Here is a 25,524-nt window from a genome sequence, read left to right as displayed (position 1 = left end):
TAAAAAATAGGAGGCTTTTAATAAACAACCAGAAGTCACCTCATAAAGGAGCTCAATGTGAGCGATGATGAGATCATGGAACCATGTGAATATGGCTCTGTCTTTACTACCCAGGTCTGTGTGTTCATACATGTCAACAGCGTGGCAGGATTCTACTCCATCTCACCACTGGACCCTGTGCTACAAAAATCCTGCCCACGAGGCTACCCTGGGCAGTGGAAGTGCTGTATACATGTCCATCAGGGCATATAAAAGAAACAAAGTTAAAAACAACTAAAAACAGAAGTTACACGGGGGACGCAACAGGAGAATCACTTGTAGAGGTGACGGGCACGCCGTCTCTAGACCTCCACAACACAATGCTGGACCTCTGGACTGTATTCATACTCCACAACAGTCTCTGCAGCGTCATACATGGCCCGGAACTGTGCTCTCTTCTCCTGGATCATCTTCTGGCCAACCGAAGAGTGCAAACCTCGAACGCAGTGGACTCTGACCAGGCCAGAGTGACCTCCAGACACCATCCACGTGTACGAGTCCAAGTTTGGGTTGAACCGGACCTAAACAGAGGACAAACATTGGGTCATAGCCTGGTTACCGAGGCAAGTGAAGAGTTCCTCCATGTTCTCCTGCTCTCAGTGCTGCACGGGGGAGGCGACAGAAGGTACCAGTACCATCATACTGGTCCAGTAGACACAAATCACACAGCACATGTTATTGTGAGCTAGGTCATAGGTGGTCCTACACTAGTCAGAGGCCTTCATGGTGCACCAACAGTAGAACTATAAACATCTGATAGGTGGGACTTATACATACCTGGACATGGGGGCTCCCTGGTCATCCATACCTGGAGATGGGGGCTCCCTGGTCATCCATACCTGGAGATGGGGGCTCCCTGGTCATCCATACCTGGAGATGGGGGCTCCCTGGTCATCCATACCTGGAGATGGGGGCTCCCTGGTCATCCATACCTGGAGATGGGGGCTCCCTGGTCATCCATACCTGGAGATGGGGGCTCCCTGCCCCCTGGTTGAGACTCTCCATTGTAGCTTATGGAAGTTTTGCATCTGCCATACACCCACAGAAAGGGCTGACCTGAGCGGCCATCTCTCCACCTCACCTCGTGTCTGCAGTCCTCAGCTATGGGGGCACATTCTGTGTCACATCAAAGGGGTTCCCCGCTCCTGGAGGACTCGCTATTCCCGATAAGCTTTTATGGGACATCTCCAGTAGTGACGGCCAGAAGCGGGCACGGTGGAGCAGGACAGTGACTTCCTGGAGGAGGTCCTCACCTTGTGTATGGCCTCCAGCTGCACACGCTCCATGTTCAGGTCGCCCTTCAGCTCGTTGGCTTGCATCCTCTTGACGGGCTCCCGGCTGCTCAGTTTATGGAAGTTCGTCTGCACCGGAGAGAAAGTAATTACTGGCAGGAGAGCGGAGGAGGAGGGTGCTGGTGCATGCGTTACATGAGGCCGATCCCCAGGAGATCCGATCATGGTGGTCACATGGCTGCAGGGGATGGGGGGCCATATACACTGCAGGCACAGCAGGCGATGGTGGAACCTACCAGATCCATATCCTGAAACAGCAGGCTGAAGCGTCCGGTCGCCGCACGGAACGACTTTGGCTTGAAATGTTCCCAGTGATGGCTGTCAGCCAGGGGCCCGGCCAGCGCATGGTCGCCAGGATCGGGGCAGTCAGTGGACGGTGGGTCAGAGGACAGGAAGTCCACCTTATAGACCGGCTGTGAGGGGAGAAAGAGACCCGTTACCAGAGCGGATCCCAAAGACACCCACGGGGTTCACATGGGCAGCTTCGATGCAGATTTCCGACCCCCATGAAAAAGGCATGTGTGAAGGCGCCCCAATAGCGAGCACGCGCAGCTCCGGCCTCGCACACTCCTCACAGAGGCCCAGGATGACGGCACTCACGAATCTGCGCTCTGACGGCCGCTTGATGTTGATGGACTGCACATTCAGGCTGGGTAGCAGGATGACCATGACCTCTCCGGTAATGTCCCCCGATGTGATGGCGCTCAACCAGTCCGAGCCAGAGACACTCTGTACAGAGACAGGAAGAAGAAGAAGTGACACCGAGAGCAGAGACCGTCCTCCGGAGCCCCCCAGAATCACGGAGGACGCCCACAGAACATCAGCGGAGGTCCGACAACCGGATCTGTACGGCTAAATGCCCTGGACACCCTACACACCCCATTCTGTGAGGGGGCCCCTACATCATATGTAACACCCCATTACAGGAGGGGGGCCCCTACATCATATGTAACACCCCATTACAGGAGGGGGGCCCCTACATCATATGTAACACCCCATTACAGGAGGGGAGCCCCTATATCAGTGGTGGCGAACCTATTGCATGGGTGCCAGAGGCAGCAATCTGAGCCCCCTCTGTGGGCACCTACAGCCTGGAAAATGTCTATGGTGTACCAATATGCCTTCGCCTTTTCCTGCAATTCATCAGCGCAGGGGCGCACTATGTACGGCACAGGCAGCGCAGGGGCGCACTATGTACGGCACAGGCAGCGCAGGGGCGCACTATGTACGGCACAGGCAGCGCAGGGGCGCACTATGTACGGCACAGGCAGCGCAGGGGCGCACTATGTACGGCACAGGCAGCGCAGGGGCGCACTATGTACGGCACAGGCAGCGCAGGGGCGCACTATGTACGGCACAGGCAGCGCAGGGGCGCACTATGTACGGCACAGGCAGCGCAGGGGCGCACTATGTACGGCACAGGCAGCGCAGGGGCGCACTATGTACGGCACAGGCAGCGCAGGGGCGCACTATGTACGGCACAGGCAGCGCAGGGGCGCACTATGTGCGGCACAGGCAGCGCAGGGGCGCACTATGTGCGGCACAGGCAGCGCAGGGGCGCACTATGTGCGGCACAGGCAGCGCAGGGGCGCACTATGTGCGGCACAGGCAGCGCAGGGGCGCACTATGTGCGGCACAGGCAGCGCAGGGGCGCACTATGTGCGGCACAGGCAGCGCAGGGGCGCACTATGTACGGCACAGGCAGCGCAGGGGCGCACTATGTGCGGCACAGGCAGCGCAGGGGCGCACTATGTGCGGCACAGGCAGCGCAGTGAATGCAGACAGGCTATTATAGCTAAGTGATAAAGGAAGCCATACTATACTGGACTGTAGTATTCAGGTTATATTGCCGTGTTGGCACTTTGTGATAAATGAGTGGGTTTTGGGTTGCAGTTTGGGCACTCAGTATGTAAAAGGTTGGCCACCACTGCCCTATATCATATGTAACTCCCCCCATTCCGTTAGGGGAGCCCCTCTTACCCAGACGGTTCCCTTGCGGGGAGTAGCGAAGTATGGCTTGTAGCCGAGGAAGCCGGAGTCGACGTAGTGGATGCCGCACAGGCCGTGTCTGCGGAGAGGGGAGGGAGAGGAGTGTGAGGAGTATGGGACGTGAGGAACCCCACAGCTGTGTGTCCGGGACACTCACGAGGCGTAGCAGTTGTCCTGCGCCACAGCCACCCCACAGTATGGCAGCAGCCATGCCAACTCCGTGGCCTGGAACCGTCTGATGTTATTGACAGGTGTGTGCAGACGGCGGAGATCCCAAAACTTCAGACGCCGGTCGTTTCCACTGGTCACAAAGAAGTTACTGGACAGAAAGAAACCCCGAGAAACAGTCAGCCGCTGCCCTGGATAATAGGGAGCAACAGAGGAGTTGTGTCTGGTCAGGTGAAGAAGTACCTGTCGGCTTTACACCACTCGATGCCTCGCACCGCGCTGTCGTGGGCGGAGAAGCTGTAGAACGGGTACTGCTTTATCACTCCGCCCTGACGAACCTTCTGCAGCATAGACTTGGTCTGAAGATCCCAGATTGCTACTGTTCCTGGATAAAAACAGTCCTATGTTAGGTCTGGGGAAAAGGGGGGGTCACAAAGAGTTAACTGCTCCTCTGCAGAGCCTAATCAATCGAAAATCAGGAAACCCTGTGCAAATATTAGTCCCCGACTGCTCTGTCCGGCTGTTCTAAGAAACAGTAAAGAAACAGGTTTCTGGAAAAGCTGGGATATAACACCTAGATGCCACCATATTGGTTGTCACCCCCTTCCTCAAATCTGGAACAATGAATCTGTGTCTAGAAGCAGAGGAATCAGCACATACAGAGGCAGAGGAAACGGAGGCCGGCAAAAGGGACATCTGTAACCAAGAACCACTGAAAGCAGAACATTCCTGAACCAAAGAACAGCTCAGTGATGGATACGATAAGAAGTGGACTAGACTTCAGCAAGTGAGGACACCGGTCACCTCAGGATAACTAGTGGACCATCCCTGAACAGGTGAGGACGTGGATAACTAGTGGACTATCCCTGAACAGGTGAGGATCCCAGTCACCTCAGGATAACTAGTGGACCATCCATGATGAGGTGAAGACCCCGTCACCTCAGGGTAACTAGTGGACTATCCCTGAACAGGTGAGGACGTGGATAACTAGTGGACTATCCCTGAACAGGTGAGGATCCCAGTCACCTCAGGATAACTAGTGGACCATCAATGAAGAGATAAGGACTCCGGTCACCTCAGGGTAACTAGTGGACTATCCCTGAACAGGTGAGGACACCGGCCACCTCAGTGTATCTAGTGGACTATCCATGAAAAAGGTGAAGACCCCGGTCACCTCAGGGAAACTAGTGGACTATCCCTGAGCAGGTGATGGACACCGGTCATCTCAGTGTAAATAGTGGACTATCCCTGAACAGGTGAGGACATCTGCCAATTCAGGGCAACTAGTAGACTATCCCTGAAGAGGTGAGGATATGGATAACTAGTAGACTACTCCTGAGAAGGTAAGGACATCGGTCACCTCAGGGTAACTAGTGGACTACTTCTGAGCAGGTGTGGACAACAGTCACTTCAGTGTAACTAGTGGACTATTCATGAACAGGTGAGGATCCCGGTCACCTCAGGGTAACTAGTGGACCATCCATGAATAGATGAGGATCCCGGTCACCTTACGGTAACTAGTGGACTATCCCTGGGCCGGTGAGGACAACGGCCATCTTAGTGTAACTAGTGGACTATAGCTGAACAGGTGAGGACATCTGTCAATTCAGAACTAGTGGACTTTCCCTGAAGAGGTGAGGATATGGATAACTAGTGGACTACTCCTGAGCAGGTGAGGACAACAGTCACTTCAGTGTAACTAGTGGACTATTCATGAAGAGATGAGCACCCTGGTCACCTTAAGGTAACTAGTGGACTATCCCTGGGCAGGTGAGGACAACTGTCAATTCCGGGCAACTAGTGGACTATCCCTGAAGAAGTGAGGATATGGAGAACTAGTAGACTACTCCTGAGAAGGTAAGGACATGGGTCACCTCAGGGTAACTAGTGGACTATCCCTAAACAGGCGAGGACACCGATTACCTCAGGGTAACTAGTGGACTCCTGAGCAGGTGACACAGGACATGGGTCACATATGAGTGCACACTCACCATCATAGAATCCAGCTGCCAGGTACTGGTGTGGTTTGGAGGGCAGCCAGGCCACGATGAAGCACTGACCATTCTCACCAGGGTTACAAGCTTTGATGGATCCCACGTAAAGTCTGACCACACAGTCCACCTGGAAGACAAGTGTCAGGCCACACGCATGCATGTCAGCACATACAAGCACTGCCAGTTACACGCAGCATACATGTCCGGGGGGGTGAATTCTTTAACAAGCGACTGCTTATATTTCGGTGGGGATTACTGGTATTATCAGACTACGATCAGTCAGGGGGTGTGAAGACTTTGATGGACCCTACACCATTCACATCCCGCCGCCTCATCCATCTCCGGCCTCTAGAGGACACGTCCTCCACGCCTCACCGACTTTAATTAAAAGGAACCAGGTGACGGCAGCGACATTATTGACCCAGACCCTCCGGGGGGGATGATGGGGGTTATCATACAGACCAATAGATCCGCTATATACAAGTGACGTGTTCTCTGTATGTCCCCTATATACATGACATGTAACGTGTTCTCTGTATGTCCCCTATATACATGACATGTAACGTGTTCTCTGTATGTCCCCTATATACATGACATGTAACGTGTTCTCTGTATGTCCCCTATATACATGACATGTAACGTGTTCTCTGTATGTCCCCTATATACATGACATGTAACGTGTTCTCTGTATGTCCCCTATATACATGACATGTAACGTGTTCTCTGTATGTCCCCTATATACATGACATGTAACGTGTTCTCTGTATGTCCCCTATATACATGACATGTAACGTGTTCTCTGTATGTCCCCTATATACATGACATGTAACGTGTTCTCTGTATGTCCCTATATACATGACATGTAACGTGTTCTCTGTATGTCCTCTATATACATGACATGTAACGTGTTCTCTGTATGTCCTCTATATACATGACATGTAACGTGTTCTCTGTATGTCCCCTATATACATGACATGTAACGTGTTCTCTGTATGTCCCCTATACATGACATGTAACGTGTTCTCTGTATGTCCGCATTATACATGACATGTAACGTGTTCTCTGTATGTCCGCATTATACATGACATGTAACGTGTTCTCTGTATGTCCCCTATACATGACATGTAACGTGTTCTCTGTATGTCCGCATTATACATGACATGTAACGTGTTCTCTGTATGTCCCCTATATACATGACATGTAACGTGTTCTCTGTATGTCCCCTATATACATGACATGTAACGTGTTCTCTGTATGTCCCCTATATACATGACATGTAACGTGTTCTCTGTATGTCCCTATATACATGACATGTAACGTGTTCTCTGTATGTCCTCTATATACATGACATGTAACGTGTTCTCTGTATGTCCCTATATACATGACATGTAACGTGTTCTCTGTATGTCCTCTATATACATGACATGTAACGTGTTCTCTGTATGTCCTCTATATACATGACATGTAACGTGTTCTCTGTATGTCCTCTATATACATGACATGTAACGTGTTCTCTGTATGTCCGCATTATACATGACATGTAACGTGTTCTCTGTATGTCCCCTATATACATACCATGTAACGTGTTCTCTGTATGTCCGCATTATACATGACATGTAACGTGTTCTCTGTATGTCCTCTATATACATGACATGTAACGTGTTCTCTGTATGTCCTCTATATACATGACATGTGACGTGTTCTCTGTATGTCCCCTATATACATGACATGTAACGTGTTCTCTGTATGTCCCCTATATACATGACATGTAACGTGTTCTCTGTATGTCCCCTATATACATGACATGTAACGTGTTCTCTGTATGTCCCCTATACATGACATGTAACGTGTTCTCTGTATGTCCCCTATATACATGACATGTAACGTGTTCTCTGTATGTCCTCTATATACATGACATGTGACGTGTTCTCTGTATGTCCCCTATATACATGACATGTGACGTGTTCTCTGTATGTCCCCTATATACATGACATGTAACGTGTTCTCTGTATGTCCCCTATATACATGACATGTAACGTGTTCTCTGTATGTCCCCTATACATGACATGTAACGTGTTCTCTGTATGTCCGCATTATACATGACATGTAACGTGTTCTCTGTATGTCCGCATTATACATGACATGTAACGTGTTCTCTGTATGTCCCCTATACATGACATGTAACGTGTTCTCTGTATGTCCGCATTATACATGACATGTAACGTGTTCTCTGTAGGTCCCTATATACATGACATGTAACGTGTTCTCTGTAGGTCCCTATATACATGACATGTAACACTCTATACAAGTGACGTGTTTGCTATGTGTGCCCTATACGGTATGGGGTGTATGCGAGCACACGTGTGTTACGTGGAGGAAGGACTCTGCCCATACACACGGAGGAGCTCCTTACCTTACAAATGGTCAGCTCCCCGGGATCTGCCAAAGAGAAAAGAAAATATTCAGTACAAGGCGGTGACAACAAATATCAACTATATCCACCATCGGGAAGAGTGATCCCTACAGAAGCATGCTGACTGTATCCACCATCGGGAAGAGTGATCCCTACAGAAGCATGCTGACTATATCCACCACAGGGAAGAGTGATCCCTACAGAAGCATGCTGACTATATCCACCATCGGGAAGAGTGATCCCTACAGAAGCATGCTGACTATATCCACCATCGGGAAGAGTGATCCCTACAGAAGCCTGCTGACTATATCCACCATCGGGAAGAGTGATCCCTACAGAAGCATGCTGACTATATCCACCACAGGGAAGAGTGATCCCTACAGAAGCATGCTGACTGTATCCACCATCGGGAAGAGTGATCCCTACAGAAGCCTGCTGACTATATCCACCATCAGGAAGAGTGATACCTACAGAAGCATGCTGACTGTATCCACCATCGGGAAGAGTGATCCCTACAGAAGCATGCTGACTATATCCACCATCGGGAAGAGTGATCCCTACAGAAGCATGCTGACTATATCCACCATCGGGAAGAGTGATCCCTACAGAAGCCTGCTGACTATATCCACCATCGGGAAGAGTGATCCCTACAGAAGCATGCTGACTGTATCCACCATCAGGAAGAGTGATCCCTACAGAAGCATGCTGACTATATCCACCATCGGGAAGAGTGATCCCTACAGAAGCATGCTGACTGTATCCACCATCGGGAAGAGTGATCCCTACAGAAGCCTGCTGACTATATCCACCATCGGGAAGAGTGATCCCTACAGAAGCATGCTGACTGTATCCACCATCGGGAAGAGTGATCCCTACAGAAGCCTGCTGACTATATCCACCATCGGGAAGAGTGATCCCTACAGAAGCATGCTGACTATATCCACCATCGGGAAGAGTGATCCCTACAGAAGCATGCTGACTATATCCACCATCGGGAAGAGTGATCCCTACAGAAGCATGCTGACTATATCCACCACAGGGAAGAGTGATCCCTACAGAAGCATGCTGACTATATCCACCACAGGGAAGAGTGATCCCTACAGAAGCATGCTGACTGTATCCACCATCGGGAAGAGTGATCCCTACAGAAGCCTGCTGACTATATCCACCACAGGGAAGAGTGATCCCTACAGAAGCATGCTGACTATATCCACCATCGGGAAGAGTGATCCCTACAGAAGCATGCTGACTATATCCACCATCGGGAAGAGTGATCCCTACAGAAGCATGCTGACTATATCCACCATCGGGAAGAGTGATCCCTACAGAAGCATGCTGACTATATCCACCATCGGGAAGAGTGATCCCTACAGAAGCATGCTGACTATATCCACCACAGGGAAGAGTGATCCCTACAGAAGCATGCTGACTATATCCACCACAGGGAAGAGTGATCCCTACAGAAGCATGCTGACTATATCCACCACAGGGAAGAGTGATCCCTACAGAAGCATGCTGACTATATCCACCATCGGGAAGAGTGATCCCTACAGAAGCCTGCTGACTATATCCACCACAGGGAAGAGTGATCCCTACAGAAGCCTGCTGACTATATCCACCATCGGGAAGAGTGATCCCTACAGAAGCATGCTGACTATATCCACCATCGGGAAGAGTGATCCCTACAGAAGCATGCTGACTGTATCCACCACAGGGAAGAGTGATCCCTACAGAAGCATGCTGACTATATCCACCATCGGGAAGAGTGATCCCTACAGAAGCATGCTGACTATATCCACCATCAGGGAAGAGTGATCCCTACAGAAGCCTGCTGACTATATCCACCACAGGGAAGAGTGATCCCTACAGAAGCATGCTGACTATATCCACCACATGGAAGAGTGATCCCTACAGAAGCATGCTGACTATATCCACCACAGGGAAGAGTGATCCCTACAGAAGCATGCTGACTATATCCACCATCAGGGAAGAGTGATCCCTACAGAAGCATGCTGACTATATCCACCATCGGGAAGAGTGATCCCTACATTTTTAGGGGGTCAGCGCCTGCCCCCCGGCAGATAATCTTACAGTCTGAGTATCTGAGGCCGGAGTTGCTCCCATCCCCGCCATAAGGGGGCACCCTGCAATACAAGGGGTATTCTGTGATCACCTCAGAACTGACGTACTGGTCTCCATGTGGAGCCCCCCTTATTTCCCTGGGGCGCCCCCCTCAATCTCAGGGTCCCAGTCTGTTATATGGAGCCCCCCAGGAGGAGTCTGTATGAAGAGATAAGAGGAGGACGACACAGTGATAGATGGGCCCCCGGCTCCTGCGGGCCCCTGCCTGTACACTAAAGGGTGAAGTGAGGGGGGTCCACGTGTCCATTGCTGTGCGCCCCCGACACCAAGAATACGGAGGAGGGCAGAGAACCCCCATCATCCACTGAAGAGCCTCTGTAGCCGAGCAGTGTGCCTTCACCCCGACCACAGACATGGCGGCCGCAGGGAGCGCAGCCATCACATCAATCACCGGGGGGGGGGCACTTATTATAATACAGGGAGATAAGCGAAGAGTTAATGACCCCGAACCGATGCTGCCCCCATGAGAACGCCCCCCAGGAAGGGAGGGAGACAAAGACCGCCAGCTCCTGAGCTCAGGGATGATGGGGGTTATCTATTCATCTGCGGTATATGGCGGCAGTGATGATGGGAGTCCGCATCTGGAGGATTCCCCATTACACACCTGATTGGTCCCATTATACACTTCTATAGCCCCCACAGCTGTGGGCCGCATTAACCCCTTCTTTACCAGCCAGAGGAGAGCAGAGGCACCTCCTACACAGGACAGGGGAGGGGGCGGAAACACGAGGGTTAATGTCCATGTGCTGCAGCCATTCAGCCATGTCCTGACCATCTGCAGTCTGACAATGACACCGGGGGAGGGGCGGGAGCCAAGAGGAGACCCCCCCCCCCACCCCCAGAGAGGCAAGTGTTAACTCAGACAGCGCTGCGTACCACTGCAGGAGTACCCGGAGCAACCGCGACGCAGGAGCAGCAGAGCGCGGTGTAGCATCTCTACGTCCGCCGGTCCATATATTATATATATATATATATATATATTATATACACCAGCCAGCCCCCCCCCCATTATATACACACAGCAGCGCCCCCCCCCATCATATATACACACACAGCAGCCCCCCCCCCCCATCATATATACACACACAGCAGCCCCCCCCCCCCATCATATATACACACACAGCAGCCCCCCCCCCCCCCCCATCATATATACACACACAGCAGCCCCCCCCCCCCCCCCCATCATATATACACACACAGCAGCCCCCCCCCCCATCATATATACACACACAGCAGCCCCCCCCCCATCATATATACACACACAGCAGCCCCCCCCCCCCCCCCCCATCATATATACACACACAGCAGCCCCCCCCCCCCCCCCCATCATATATACACACACAGCAGCCCCCCCCCCCCCATCATATATACACACACAGCAGCCCCCCCCCCCCATCATATATACACACACAGCAGCCCCCCCCCCATCATATATACACACACAGCAGCCCCCCCCCCCCATCATATATACACACACAGCAGCCCCCCCCCCCCATCATATATACACACACAGCAGCCCCCCCCCCATCATATATACACACACAGCAGCCCCCCCCCATCATATATACACACACAGCAGCCCCCCCCCCATCATATATACACACACAGCAGCCCCCCCCCCCCATCATATATACACACACAGCAGCCCCCCCCCCCCCCATCATATATACACACACAGCAGCCCTCCCCCCATTATATATACACACAGCAGCCCCCCCATTATATATACACACACAGCCGCCCCCCCCCCCCATCATATATACACACAGCAGCCCTCCCCCCATTATATATACACACAGCAGCCCTCCCCCCATTATATATACACACACAGCAGCCCCCCCCCCCCCCCATCATATATACACACACAGCAGCCCCCCCCCCCCATCATATATACACACACAGCAGCCCCCCCCCCCCCCCATCATATATACACACACAGCAGCCCCCCCCCCATCATATATACACACACAGCAGCCCCCCCCCATCATATATACACACACAGCAGCCCCCCCCCCATCATATATACACACACAGCAGCCCCCCCCCCCCCATCATATATACACACACAGCAGCCCCCCCCCCCCCCCATCATATATACACACACAGCAGCCCTCCCCCCATTATATATACACACAGCAGCCCCCCCATTATATATACACACACAGCAGCCCCCCCCCCCCATCATATATACACACAGCAGCCCCCCCCCCATTATATATACACACAGCAGCCCTCCCCCCATTATATATACACACACAGCAGCCCCCCCCCCCCCCCCATCATATATACACACACAGCAGCCCTCCCCCATTATATATACACACAGCAGCCCTCCCCCCATTATATATACACACAGCAGCCCTCCCCCCATTATATATACACACAGCAGCCCTCCCCCCATTATATATACACACACAGCAGCCCCCCCCCTCCCCCCATTATATATACACACACAGCAGCCCTCCCCCATTATATATACACACAGCAGCCCTCCCCCCATTATATATACACACAGCAGCCCTCCCCCCATTATATATACACACACAGCAGCCCCCCCCCCCTCCCCCCATTATATATACACACACAGCAGCCCCCCCCTCCCCCCATTATATATACACACAGCAGCCCTCCCCCCATTATATATACACACACAGCAGCCCCCCCCCCCTCCCCCCATTATATATACACACAGCAGCCCCCCCATTATATACACACACAGCAGCCCCCCCCCCCATCATATATACACACAGCAGCCCTCCCCCCATTATATATACACACAGCAGCCCTCCCCCCATTATATATACACACAGCAGCCCTCCCCCCATTATATATACACACAGCAGCCCTCCCCCCATTATATATACACACAGCAGCCCTCCCCCCATTATATATACACACAGCAGCCCCCCCATTATATATACACACAGCAGCCCCCCCCTCCCCCCATTATATATACACACAGCAGCCCCCCCCTCCCCCCATTATATATACACACAGCAGCCCCCCCATTATATATACACACACACACACACAGCAGCCCCCCCCCCCCCCATCATATATACACACACAGCAGCGCCCCCCCATCATATATACACACACAGCAGCCCTCCCCCCATTATATATACACACACAGCAGCCCGCCCCCCCCCCCCATCATATATACACACACACACACAGCAGCCCCCCCCCCCCCCATCATATACACACACTGGGGGGTGTCCCCATAAAGCACATCGGGGGGTGTCTGTGGGTTCCTACCTCTTCCTTGGGTTTTGCGGTAGGACTGCAGGGACTCAGGGTGAGGTAGGCTGTAGATCTGTACATGGCCACTGGAGAGCGCCACTGCCAGGACACCGAGCCGCGCCATCTCCGCGCCCTGCGCCACAGATACCACAAGTCATAAACCAGAGACCCCACAGGACAAGCCCCCACAATCACCCCCAAGACCTTACCTTTCTGGGGGTGCTGGGGAGCTCCCATGCCCCACTAGGACAAAACTTCAGGTCCCACATGGAGCCGTCGTCCACTGCCAGGCCGTAGGAGAAGGACGCCGCCGAGTCAGCGCTGCGCGGAACAAGACCGAACATTACATGAACATAGACCTGTACCCAGGCTGGAGGCAGCCACAGGGGGGGCAGAGGTCACCGACCTAGCCTGGAAGATACCACACTATGGGGACAGGGGGGCAGAGGTCACCAACGTGGCCTGGAAGATACCACACTATGGGGACAGGGGGGCAGAGGTCACCAACATGGCCTGGAAGATACCACACTATGGGGACAGGGGGGCAGAGGTCACCAACGTGGCCTGGAAGATACCACACTATGGGGACAGGGGTCACCAACCTAGCCTGGAAGATACCACACTATGGAGGGGGGGGCAGAGGTCACCGACATAGCCTGGAAGATACCACACTATGGAGGGGGGGGCAGAGGTCACCGACATAGCCTGGAAGATACCACACTATGGGGACAGGGGGGGCAGAGGTCACCAACATGGCCTGGAAGATACCACACTACGGGGACAGGGGTGCAGAGGACAGTTATCACCCACATGCTCAGTAGCCTTCTGAATACAATCTGGCTTCTACACCCTACACGGATAGAGGAGACGCCCCGACCTCCTCAGACTGTGAGCGGGGCGTGCACTCCTCTGCGGGATAGGTTACGTGATGTCGGACAGGGAGAACCCTACACCCCATATATACAAACCCTTTCTCCGGGCTGAGGGCCCCGAGGCTCCACAACTGTAGAAGTGCTGGTCCTGTGTGTACAGCATCAAGCCTGTGCCGGTCGTCCATGCCGCGGTGACTATACAGCGCCACATACTGGCAGGAATGTGAACCCCAAAGTGTCGGACACCAATCCAGAGACCACACTGGGCCCCCCGCGAAGAACGTCACATCAGAGCGCTGAGAGTGAGAGGGCAGCGACTGGAACCTGAGGGCAGAGAGCGAGACGTCACCAGTGATATGGACTGTACGGGGTATATAGGGGCCGAGTATCAGACACATGGACTGTACGGGGTATATAGGGGCCGAGTATCAGACACATGGACTGTACGGGGTATATAGGGGCCGAGTATCAGACACATGGACTGTACGGGGTATATAGGGGCAGAGTATCAGACACATGGACTGTACGGGGTATATAGGGGCCGAGTATCAGACACATGGACTGTACGGGGTATATAGGGTTCAGAGTATCAGACACATGGACTGTACGGGGTATATAGGGTTCAGAGTATCAGACACATGGACTGTACGGGGTATATAGGGTTCAGAGTATCAGACACATGGACTGTACGGGGTATATAGGGGCAGACATCAGCAGTGATACATAATAGAGGATAAGTGTATACTGAGACCCCCGATGTTGGGATATAACCAGCTCCGGTCAGCATGCTAGCCCATACCCGCCCAGAGGTACCGGCCGCGTCACCTGATGAAGCGCCTGGTAGTAACAGTGATGGGGCGCTGTGTGCCAGTAATCTCACCTGCCGAGGACATGGGGGTCAGGGTCTTCTTTTATACCTTCTCTTCTGATGCAGAACGGAGGGGAGGTTGTTTGCTCTGGAAGATAGACCTCTGCCTCACTGCCAAAGAACAAAACGGAGACTGAGCACAGCGAGACCAGAAGTACCGTTGCCAGATGGACAGTCAGCTATGGAACTGTCTCTGTCACTCACTGTCACCCACTGATCCCAGTGTTCCCATTTACACTGGGAAACACGGATATTGACAGTCATGTGAACAGTATGTGATCTGCTCCTCCTGCAGGATCAGTCAGGAGACCAGAGGAGGATCCAGCCCTGCTCCTCCTGCTAGGATCAGTCAGGAGACCAGAGGAGGATCCAGCCCTGCTCCTCCTGCAGGATCAGTCAGGAGACCCAAGGAAGATCCAGCCCTGCTCCTCCTGCTAGGATCAGTCAGGAGACCCGAGAAAGATCCAGCCCTGCTCCTCCTGCTAGGATCAGTCAGGAGACCAGAGGAGGATCCAGCCCTGCTCCTCCTGCAGGATCAGTCAGGAGACCCAAGGAAGATCCAGCCCTGCTCCTCCTGCTAGGATCAGTCAGGAGACCAGAGGAGGATCCAGCCCTGCTCCTCCTGCTAGGATCAGTCAGGAGACCAGAGGAGGATCCAGCCCTGCTCCTCCTGCTAGGATCAGTCAGGAGACCAGAGGAGGATCCAGCCCTGCTCCTCCTGCTAGGATCAGTCAGGAGACCAGAGGAGGATCCAGCCCTGCTCCTCCTGCTAGGATCAGTCAGGAGACCAGAGGAAGATCCTCCAGACCTGCTCTTCTTGGGAGGTCCACAGACGATTCCCCCTGGCTATAGTAGCATGCTTCTTACCTGCATGACAGGAAGTGCCAGCTGTCTTTCCGTGGGATCCATTCGGGGTACTCCCAGTCTGAGTACTGGGCTTCCCGGCTACAGAGAAGAGACAGGCTTGTTAACAAGAGACATGACAGAATGCGCTTCCACCATAAAGAAACAAGTCTTACAAGTCCATAGTGATCTGCGCAGAGCTCCACACCGGGGCCATGATAGAATTGTGGAGGCCGTTGTTGGCATTGCCTCTCACAAATGGATACGACTTCTGGAAAACAAGAGGAATGGGTCAGTCAAGGAGGGAACTCCGAGGAACAGGCAGCACCCCCGGCCTCCTCTCACCACGCCTGTCCCATCATCAGATATACCAACATCATTAAGGGGGGTCGTCTGCATGACTCCCTATCATAGGGGTCCACAGGAGCGGTTACAAGCAGAGACAAGGGTGCAGATTTATCAAGACTGGTGTTGCCATCTGCCAGAAGGAGACTCTCCTTAATAAATGAGGTGCATCTCCGGCCCTCCGTGCGCCAGGAACGCGAATGGCGTAGACTTGAGCTATAACTAGCACTAGTTACTGACATAAGTTATAGTAAACCCGGAGGGCTGTGTCAGGCTCCGCCTCTTCCGCTAGGCCCTGCCCACTTCAGGAAGGAACTCTCCGAGAAAAGCCCTGACGACAGCAGACGCACAGTCCTCGGACAGAACCACGTGTGGTCACTGGATTCTAATACACTGCTGCAGCACACTCAACGCCAAGTGGATTCTCCTCATTTACAAGAGGTCCCTTTTTTTTTTTTTCCCTCATGCAGAATTCCTCAAGGATACTTCTGCCAAGAGATTGAGGGATCCAGTGAAATCCCTCCCTATTTAAGAGCCAACAGATCTATAGATCTATATCTGCAGGCCAGTCCAGGCAGTGACACATGGCGTCTGGATCGGTAGAAGACCAGTCTCTTATTCACCCCCTGATCTCACCTCTCCATAAGCGAAGACGCTCCTCTTGTAAAAGCTGAGGTCGCAGTCGGAGTCCTCCCCACTCGGGGAGTCCTCCTCCACCTCTTCCCTTTCCTGCTGAAGAACTTCTTCTGACACTACAAAATCTATGTCATCATCAGAGTCGGCCTTCCTCTTCTTGCCCTTCTTCTTTGTCTCTGGTTTCTTCTCTGTTTTGGCTGATGAGAGCAGTTCAGAAGCCTCCCATTCATTTGCAATAGCCAGAAAATGTTTCATAGCCCTGGCAAAAAAGGAAACCATTAACATTAAGTTGGGGCATTTAGATACCTCAGCTGTGCTTATGGGCTCTCCCAATGAAACTAGAGGTGTTAATGACTATGTCTTGTGGGCCCCTCCATATCAGTCATGGTTACAGATCACACCAGTAACCTACAGCTACAGGAGGTCAGCGAGGACTCACGTTTTGGCCGCACGTCTCCTGGGACGACCGCTTTGTGTTAGCTCCAATTCCATGTTCTCAGAGTCACTCTGATTGTTCTCCACATGGGTCTGGGCCTCCAGCTCTTCAGCCATCTTCAGCCTGAGCATCTCAGCTTTACTCTTGCGGCCTGGTTTCTTCAGCACCTTCACAGGTGTATGCAGGATATGAGAGTCTTCAGAAGCCAGAGATTTATCCCCACCGTCCATAAGAGTAGGATCTGCAAGATACCAGAAGATAAACACACTGAAATACAACAAATAGGAAGAGGAGGAAACCCTGAGGGGAAAAAGGAGGAGGAGGGCGGAAGAGGGGGAAGCCCTGAGGGGGGCGGGAAGAGGGGGAAGCCCTGAGGGGGAAAGAAGAGGGGGCGGGAAGAGGAGGAAACCCTGAGGGGGCGGGAAGAGGGGGAAAGCAGAGGGGGTGGAAGAGGAGGAAACCCTGAGGGGGCGGGAAAAGGGGGAAAGCCTAAGGAGGGCGGGAAAAGGGGGAAAGCCTAAGGAGGGCGGGAAAAGGGGGAAAGCCTAAGGAGGGCGGGAAAAGGGGGAAAGCCTAAGGAGGGCGGGAAGAGGAGGAAACCCTGCGGGGGAAAGAAGAGGAGGGTGGGAAGAGGGGGGAAGCCCTGAGGGGGGCGGGAAGGAAAGCCCTGGGGGGGGGGGGGGGGGGGGGCGGCGGGAAGAGGGGGGGAAAGCCCTGAGGGGGAAGAAAAAGGAAGGTGGAACAGGAGAAAGCCCTGAAGGAAAGGAAAAGAAGGAAGGAAGCCTCGAAGGGAAGGAAAAGACGGTGGAAGAGAAGGAAGACCGAGAGGAAGAGAAGGAAGGTGGAGGAAGCCCTAAGGCCGGGAAGGCCAACCAAAACTACAACTCCCAGCATGCCCAGACTGTATACAACTATCAGCCTACGGCAGGGCATGGAAAAAGGAGGAGGTCCTGAGAGGGAATAAAAAAAAAGATGCAAGAGGAGGAAGTCCCAAGAGGAGGAAAAAGGAAGAAGAAAGAGAACGGCAGCCAAGGAGCAAGTAAAGGAAGAATGAAGAGAAAGTCAGTTCTGAAAGGAAGACAAGAATGGTGGAAGAGTAAATAAGATTGGGAGGAAGAAAAGGTCCGCCAGAGAAGAGAAGAAAGGAGAAAGGGTAGGGGGAAACCTAGGAGGCCCAAAGAAGAGTGTGGCCTTGGAGGAAAAGAAGGAAGGAGTAATAAGAGGCAGTCTGAAAGGAAGAGAAGGAAAGAGGGAGGAATAGGAGGGAAGCCTAAAAGTGAGAGGAAGTGCAGGGCAGGAAATAAGTACCAAGGAAGAGAAGCAAGAAGGAAAAGGAAAGCAGGCTGGAAAAAGGAAGGAGGAAACAAGAGGACAAAAAGGAGGATGTAGCAGGAACTTATCAGCACAGAAGGACATCCTAGGACACTATGAAGGACACAGTCACATACCAGTAGTAGCTTGACGAGGGTCCTGCGATCCTGGCAGACAGATGTGTGGCCTCTTCTTAGGACTGTCACTTGGCAGAGCCTCAGTGTTTACAGGGGCCTGAATTACACCTAGACCCTTCCTGCCAGCAGGATGTATGGGAGGGACTGCAGATTCCTGGTCCACCTTCTTCTTCCTCTTCATGTTCAGCGGCTTAGCTTTAGACCTGCAGCTTTGTTTCTTTGGCGCCTTCACAGGTGTTTCATCGACTGGGGTCATAAGAACGGATGAATTCTGTACACTGGCCAGACATGGAGTCGGGGGCGCCACTGCGTCAGTCATACTGGCGAGACTTTGTCCCAGGGGTACTTTACATCTGGTTTTCGGAGATGGGGTTTGCAAAACACACGAAGAATCTTCAGCAACCAAGTATCTACCACTGCCATCCACAAGAGCCGAACCTACACATTACAAGACAAAACACAACAGTTACCAAAAAGGAGGACAGAAGACATGGACCGAGAGAGGAGGAAGAAGAAAACGAGGGCCCAGGACAAAAAGAAGGAGGAAAGAGGACGAGGGTCTGGGACAGAAAGGAGGAAGAGAGAGGACAAGGAGAAAGAAGAAGAGCGCACGAGGGCCCAGGTCAAAGAGAATGAGAAAGCGAGAGGGCGAGAGCCCATGACAAAGAGGAGAAGGAGAGAGGATGAAGGGAAGAAAAAGGCTGGGGGCCCAGGACAAATCAGAGGGTGAAGAGAGAGGAAGAGGACCTGGGGCAAATAGTAGTAGTAGGAGAGAGGACAAGGGCCCGAGACAAGGACAAAGAAGAGAGAATGAGGAACCGGATGAATGACAAGGAGAAGAGAGGAAAGGACCTAGACTGAAGAGGAGGAAAAGAGATGAAGATGAGGAAGAGTGAGCGAGGACGAGGGGCCGGGGCTAAGAGGAGAAGGAGAAAGAGGACGAGGGGCCGGGGCTAAGAGGAGAAGGAGAAGGAGAAAGAGGACGAGGGGCCGGGACTAAGAGGAGAAGGAGAAGGAGAAAGAGGACGAGGGGCCGGGACTAAGAGGAGAAGGAGAAGGAGAAAGAGGACGAGGGGCCGGGACTAAGAGGAGAAGGAGAAGGAGAAAGAGGACGAGGGGCCGGGGCTAAGAGGAGAAGGAGAAAGAGGACGAGGGGCCGGGGCTAAGAGGAGAAGGAGAAAGAGGACGAGGGGCCGGGGCTAAGAGGAGAAGGAGAAGGAGGACGAGGGGCCGGGGCTAAGAGGAGAAGGAGAAAGAGGACGAGGGGCCGGGGCTAAGAGGAGAAGGAGAAGGAGAACGAGGGGCCGGGGCTAAGAGGAGAAGGAGAAGGAGAAAGAGAACGAGGGGCCGGGACTAAGAGGAGAAGGAGAAGGAGAAAGAGGACGAGGGGCCGGGGCTAAGAGGAGAAGGAGAAAGAGGACGAGGGGCCGGGGCTAAGAGGAGAAGGAGAAAGAGGACGAGGGGCCGGGGCTAAGAGGAGAAGGAGAAGGAGAAGGAGAACGAGGGGCCGGGGCTAAGAGGAGAAGGAGAAAGAGAAAGAGGACGAGGGGCCGGGGCTAAGAGGAGAAGGAGAAAGAGGACGAGGGGCCGGGGCTAAGAGGAGAAGGAGAAGGAGAAAGAGGACGAGGGGCCGGGGCTAAGAGGAGAAAGAGAAAGAGGACGAGGGTCGGGGCTAAGAGGAGAAAGAGAAAGAGGACGAGGGGCCGGGGCTAAGAGGAGAAAGAGAAAGAGGACGAGGGGCCGGGGCTAAGAGGAGAAAGAGAAAGAGGACGAGGGGCCGGGGCTAAGAGGAGAAAGAGGACGAGGGGCCGGGGCTAAGAGGAGAAAGAGGACGAGGGGCCGGGGCTAAGAGGAGAAAGAGGACGAGGGGCCGGGGCTAAGAGGAGAAAGAGGACGAGGGGCCGGGGCTAAGAGGAGAAAGAGGACGAGGGGCCGGGGCTAAGAGGAGAAAGAGGACGAGGGGCCGGGGCTAAGAGGAGAAGGAGAAAGAGGACGAGGGTCGGGGCTAAGAGGAGAAAGAGAAAGAGGACGAGGGGCCGGGGCTAAGAGGAGAAGGAGAAAGAGGACGAGGGGCCGGGGCTAAGAGGAGAAGGAGAAAGAGGACGAAGGCCAAGGGCAAAGAGGAGAAGGAAAGTGGACGAAGGCCAAGGGCAAAGAGGAGAAGGAAAGTGGACGAAGGCCAAGGGCAAAGAGAAGGATAGAGGACCAGGACCCGGGATGAGGAGGAGGAGGAGGATGAGAAAGAAGATAAGGCCCAGGATCAAGTGGGGGAGAGAAGACTAGTGCCCACTATGAAGAAGAGACAGGAGGAGAGACAGGACGAGGGCCCAGGGTGAAGTGGATAAGAAGAACATGGGTTCAGCTAGTAAGGAGAGAAGTGGAGTCCAAAGACCCCCAGCTGGAGGTGCAGAGTAGGAGGACCTCTAGAAGTCACGTACCAGTAGTAGCCTGCAGAGTATCCTCTGATGCGGGGAGAGAGGAGAGCGCCCTCTTGTGAGGACTTTCACTCGGCAGAGCGGCAGTTTTCACTGGGGAGTGGACTACATCAAGGCCCCTCCTGCCAGGAGGATGTATGAGAGGGGCCACAGATTCCTGAAAGGTTACCCCCCTGGTGGGGGCGCTGACACCCAGGGGCAGGAGAGCAGGGAGAGGTAGACTCTCGTCTTCTCGGCTTTGTACCATGACCTCTGCAGGAAGTGTGTCCCAGTTCTCAGGTCCAGGACTGGCCATCAACGTCACACACTGTCACATCCCCGCCGTAGAGTGCTGCGGCGCCATCACCTGCTGCACGAGAGAACGCCGCCTATTATACGGTACACAGAGGGGGAGGGGCCACCTCAACATACATCTGTGGGGGGTTCACAGCTACATACCATACGTACAGCACTGGGAGGGGGGGGGGGGGGGTACCTGTACAAACCGCGGGGGGGGGGGGTCACTTCAACATACAAACAGCTGTGGGGGGTTCACAGCTACATACCATACGTACAGCACTGGGGGGGTCACCTGTACATACCGCGGGGGGGGGGGGGGGGCCACCTCAACATACAACAACTGTGGGGGGTTCACAGCTACATACCATACGTACAGCACGGGGGGGGGGGGGTGTCACCTGTACAGACAGCAGCGGGAAGGGGGGGTCACCTGTACAGGGGGGGGTCACCTGTACAGACAGCAGTAAGGGGGGGGGGTGTCACCTGTACAGACAGCAGTAAGGGGGGGGGGGTGTCACCTGTACAGACAGCAGTAGGGGGGGGGGGTCACCTGTACAGACAGCAGTAGGGGGGGGTCACCTGTACAGACAGCAGTAGGGGGGGGTCACCTGTACAGACAGGGGGGGGGGGTGTCACCTGTACAGACAGCAGTAAGGGGGGGGGGGTCACCTGTACAGACAGCAGTAAGGGGGGGGGGGGGGGTCACCTGTACAGACAGCAGTAGGGGGGGGGGGGGTCACCTGTACAGACAGCAGTAGGGGGGGGGGGTCACCTGTACAGACAGCAGTAGGGGGGGGGGGGGGCACCTGTACAGACAGCAGTAGGGGGGGGGGCACCTGTACAGACAGCAGTAAGGGGGGGGGGGGGTCACCTGTACAGACAGCAGTAAGGGGGGGGGGGGGTCACCTGTACAGACAGCAGTAAGGGGGGGGGGGGGGTCACCTGTACAGACAGCAGTAAGGGGGGGGGGGGCCACCTGTACAGACAGCAGTAGGGGGGGGGTCACCTGTACAGACAGCAGTAAGGGGGGGGGGGGTCACCTGTACAGACAGCAGTAAGGGGGGGGGGGGGGTCACCTGTACAGACAGCAGTAAGGGGGGGGGGGGCCCCTGTACAGACAGCAGTAGGGGGGGGGGGGTCACCTGTACAGACAGCAGTAAGGGGGGGGGGGGGTCACCTGTACAGACAGCAGTAGGGGGGGGGGGGGTCACCTGTACAGACAGCAGTAAGGGGGGGGGGGGGGGTCACCTGTACAGACAGCAGTAGGGGGGGGGGTCACCTGTACAGACAGCAGTAAGGGGGGGGGGGGGTCACCTGTACAGACAGCAGTAAGGGGGGGGGGGTCACCTGTACAGACAGCAGTAAGGGGGGGGGGGTCACCTGTACAGACAGCAGTAAGGGGGGGGGGGGCACCTGTACAGACAGCAGTAAGGGGGGGGGGTCACCTGTACAGACAGCAGTAAGGGGGGGGGGGGTCACCTGTACAGACAGCAGTAAGGGGGGGGGGGGGTCACCTGTACAGACAGCAGTAAGGGGGGGGGGGGTCACCTGTACAGACAGCAGTAAGGGGGGGGGGGGGTCACCTGTACAGACAGCAGTAAGGGGGGGGGGGGGGGTCACCTGTACAGACAGCAGTAGGGGGGGGGGGGGGGGGGGGGTCACCTGTACAGACAGCAGTAAGGGGGGGGGGTCACCTGTACAGACAGCAGGAAGGGGGGGGGGGGGGAGTCACCTGCACAGACAGCAGTAGGGGGGGGGTCACCTGTACAGACAGCAGTAGGGGGGGGGGGGGGGGGTCACCTGTACAGACAGCAGTAAGGGGGGGGGGTCACCTGTACAGACAGCAGTAAGGGGGGGGGGGGGGAGTCACCTGCACAGACAGCAGTAGGGGGGGGGTCACCTGTACAGACAGCAGTAGGGGGGGGGGGGGGTCACCTGTACAGACAGCAGTAAGGGGGGGGGGTCACCTGTACAGACAGCAGTAAGGGGGGGGGGGGTCACCTGTACAGACAGCAGTAGGGGGGGGGGTCACCTGTACAGACAGCAGTAGGGGGGGGGGGTCACCTGTACAGACAGCAGGAGGGGGGGGGGGGCACCTGTACAGACAGAAGTAAGGGGGGGGGGTCACCTGTACAGACAGAAGTAAGGGGGGGGTGGGGTCACCTGTACAGACAGCAGTAAGGGGGGGGGGGTCACCTGTACAGACAGCAGTAAGGGGGGGGGGGGGGTCACCTGTACAGACAGCAGTAGGGGAGGGGGTCACCTGTACAGACAGAAGTAAGGGGGGGGGGGGGGGAGGTGCCTCTTGCTCCCTCTAGTGTCAGTCTCTCAGATTTCATCTACATAGGACACAGAGTACAAACCAATGCACAGGGCGGGCCTGTCTACAGCGACCAATCACATTCCGGCTCTCATTTCTCGCATGACAGTTTGAAAATGAAAGCCGCGACGCGAATGGTGGTTCTGAGCAGCTCGTCCACTTCCTCCCGCACGGTTCTGTAAGTCGTGACAAATACAAAACATGGCGGTATAGCCACAGACACAGCCGTTACCGTATTCCAGCCGCCACGTTCCAGCATCAGGGACAAGACTCTGAGTCCAGTTCGCCTCCTGTAACGTTTAAAGCCGGCGCCGGTGTCCGTGGGCACTTCCCGATGACGTCACCCAGGCGCGTGTCCACGAAAAAAAATGGTTCTCTCACAAACGTAGCCACCCGCCATGTTATCGTAGACCGGGCTCCAGAAACATGGCCGGCTCGGAGTGAGCACGGCCGCCATGTTGGGTTCGTTTCATTGAAAGCTGCTTCTGCTGCTCTCTGGTGTCTGCGCCCCTGTGTCACGTGTTCCAGATGGTGACTGGGGGGCCCTACTGTTATTGGGTGTGGCCCCATGTTTGTCAATCTAAATAGATTCCATTACATTTTACTATAGGACTGAAAGCCCCCTGAGCCCTCACAGGTCAGACCTCCCAATCCCCCCTGAGCCCTCACAGGTCAGACCTCCAAGCCCCCCTGAGCCCTCACAGGTCAGACCTCCCAATCCCCCCTGAGCCCTCACAGGTCAGACCTCCCAAGCCCCCCTGAGCCCTCACAGGTCAGACCTCCCAAGCCCCCCTGAGCCCTCACAGGTCAGACCTCCCAAGCCTCCCTGAGCCCTCACAGGTCAGACCTCCCAAGCCCCCCTGAGCCCTCACAGGTCAGACCTCCCAAGCCTCCCTGAGCCCTCACAGGTCAGACCTCCTAAGCCTCCCTGAGCCCTCACAGGTCAGACCTCCCAAGCCCCCCTGAGCCCTCACAGGTCAGACCTCCTAAGCCTCCCTGAGCCCTCACAGGTCAGACCTCCCAAGCCCTCCCTGAGCCCTCACAGGTCAGACCTCCCAAGCCCTCCCTGAGCCCTCACAGGTCAGACCTCCCAAGCCCCCCTGAGCCCTCACAGGTCAGACCTCCCAATCCCCCCTGAGCCCTCACAGGTAAGACCTCCCAAGCCTCCCTGAGCCCTCACAGGTCAGACCTCCCAAGCCTCCCTGAGCCCTCACAGGTCAGACCTCCCAAGCCTCCCTGAGCTCTCACAGGTCAGACCTCCCAAGCCCCCCTGAGCCCTCACAGGTCAGACCTCCCAAGCCTCCCTGAGCCCTCACAGGTCAGACCTCCTAAGCCTCCCTGAGCTCTCACAGGTCAGACCTCCCAAGCCCCCCTGAGCCCTCACAGGTCAGACCTCCCAAGCCTCCCCTGAGCTCTCACAGGTCAGACCTCCCAAGCCCCCCTGAGCCCTCACAGGTCAGACCTCCCAAGCCCCCCTGAGCCCTCACAGGTCAGACCTCCTAAGCCTCCCTGAGCTCTCACAGGTCAGACCTCCCAAGCCCCCCTGAGCCCTCACAGGTCAGACCTCCCAAGCCCACCCTGAGCCCTCACAGGTCAGACCTCCCAATCCCCCCTGAGCCCTCACAGGTCAGACCTCCCAATCCCCCCTGAGCCCTCACAGGTCAGACCTCCTAAGCCTCCCTGAGCCCTCACAGGTCAGACCTCCCAAGCCCACCCTGAGCCCTCACAGGTCAGACCTCCCAGGCCCCCCTAAGCCCTCACA

At 54.8% G+C, this 25,524-nt stretch overlaps 1 protein-coding gene across 2 annotated transcripts; it reads right to left on the bottom strand.

Moving 5' to 3' along the window:
• On the bottom strand, window positions 1–24,083 carry GTF3C2 (general transcription factor IIIC subunit 2). 2 transcript variants are annotated; one of them, XM_040426897.1, is made up of 20 exons: window positions 23,995–24,083; window positions 21,167–21,509; window positions 18,729–19,166; window positions 17,284–17,521; window positions 16,845–17,103; window positions 16,040–16,134; window positions 15,888–15,965; window positions 15,033–15,131; window positions 14,249–14,476; window positions 13,490–13,601; window positions 13,296–13,413; window positions 7,896–7,921; window positions 5,480–5,609; window positions 3,732–3,873; window positions 3,478–3,639; window positions 3,312–3,399; window positions 1,932–2,060; window positions 1,568–1,744; window positions 1,293–1,400; window positions 1–560 (listed from the first exon to the last, which is right to left on the bottom strand). In XM_040426897.1, exons 2-20 carry the CDS (start codon window positions 21,456–21,458, stop codon window positions 342–344), a joined length of 3,138 nt encoding a protein of 1,045 aa, XP_040282831.1. In that variant the 5' UTR covers window positions 21,459–21,509; window positions 23,995–24,083; the 3' UTR covers window positions 1–341. The 2 variants fall into 2 exon arrangements, with proteins under 2 accessions (XP_040282831.1, XP_040282830.1); XM_040426896.1 differs by having other exon boundaries at window positions 21,167–21,512; window positions 23,995–24,077.
• Between the last annotated feature and the right edge of the window lie 1,441 nt (window positions 24,084–25,524).

Source organism: Bufo bufo, chromosome 4, assembly GCF_905171765.1.
Source record: "Bufo bufo chromosome 4, aBufBuf1.1, whole genome shotgun sequence".
Lineage (NCBI taxonomy): Eukaryota > Metazoa > Chordata > Amphibia > Anura > Bufonidae > Bufo > Bufo bufo.
The sequence above is the reverse complement of the archived record's forward strand: the minus strand, read 5'-3'. Positions and strand labels throughout refer to the sequence as shown.

Bases quoted from the DNA above. Each gene is read 5' to 3' on its own strand.
- GTF3C2 (XM_040426897.1), bottom strand. From the start codon at position 21,458: ATGGCCAGTCCTGGACCTGAGAACTGGGACACACTTCCTGCAGAGGTC. The intron at 15,966-16,039 runs GTAAGACTTGTT...TCTTCTCTGTAG, and splicing joins GCGCAGATCACTATGGACTT to CCGGGAAGCCCAGTACTCAG. The intron at 15,132-15,887 runs GTAAGAAGCATG...GTTCTTTGGCAG, and splicing joins TGGCACTTCCTGTCATGCAG to TGAGGCAGAGGTCTATCTTC.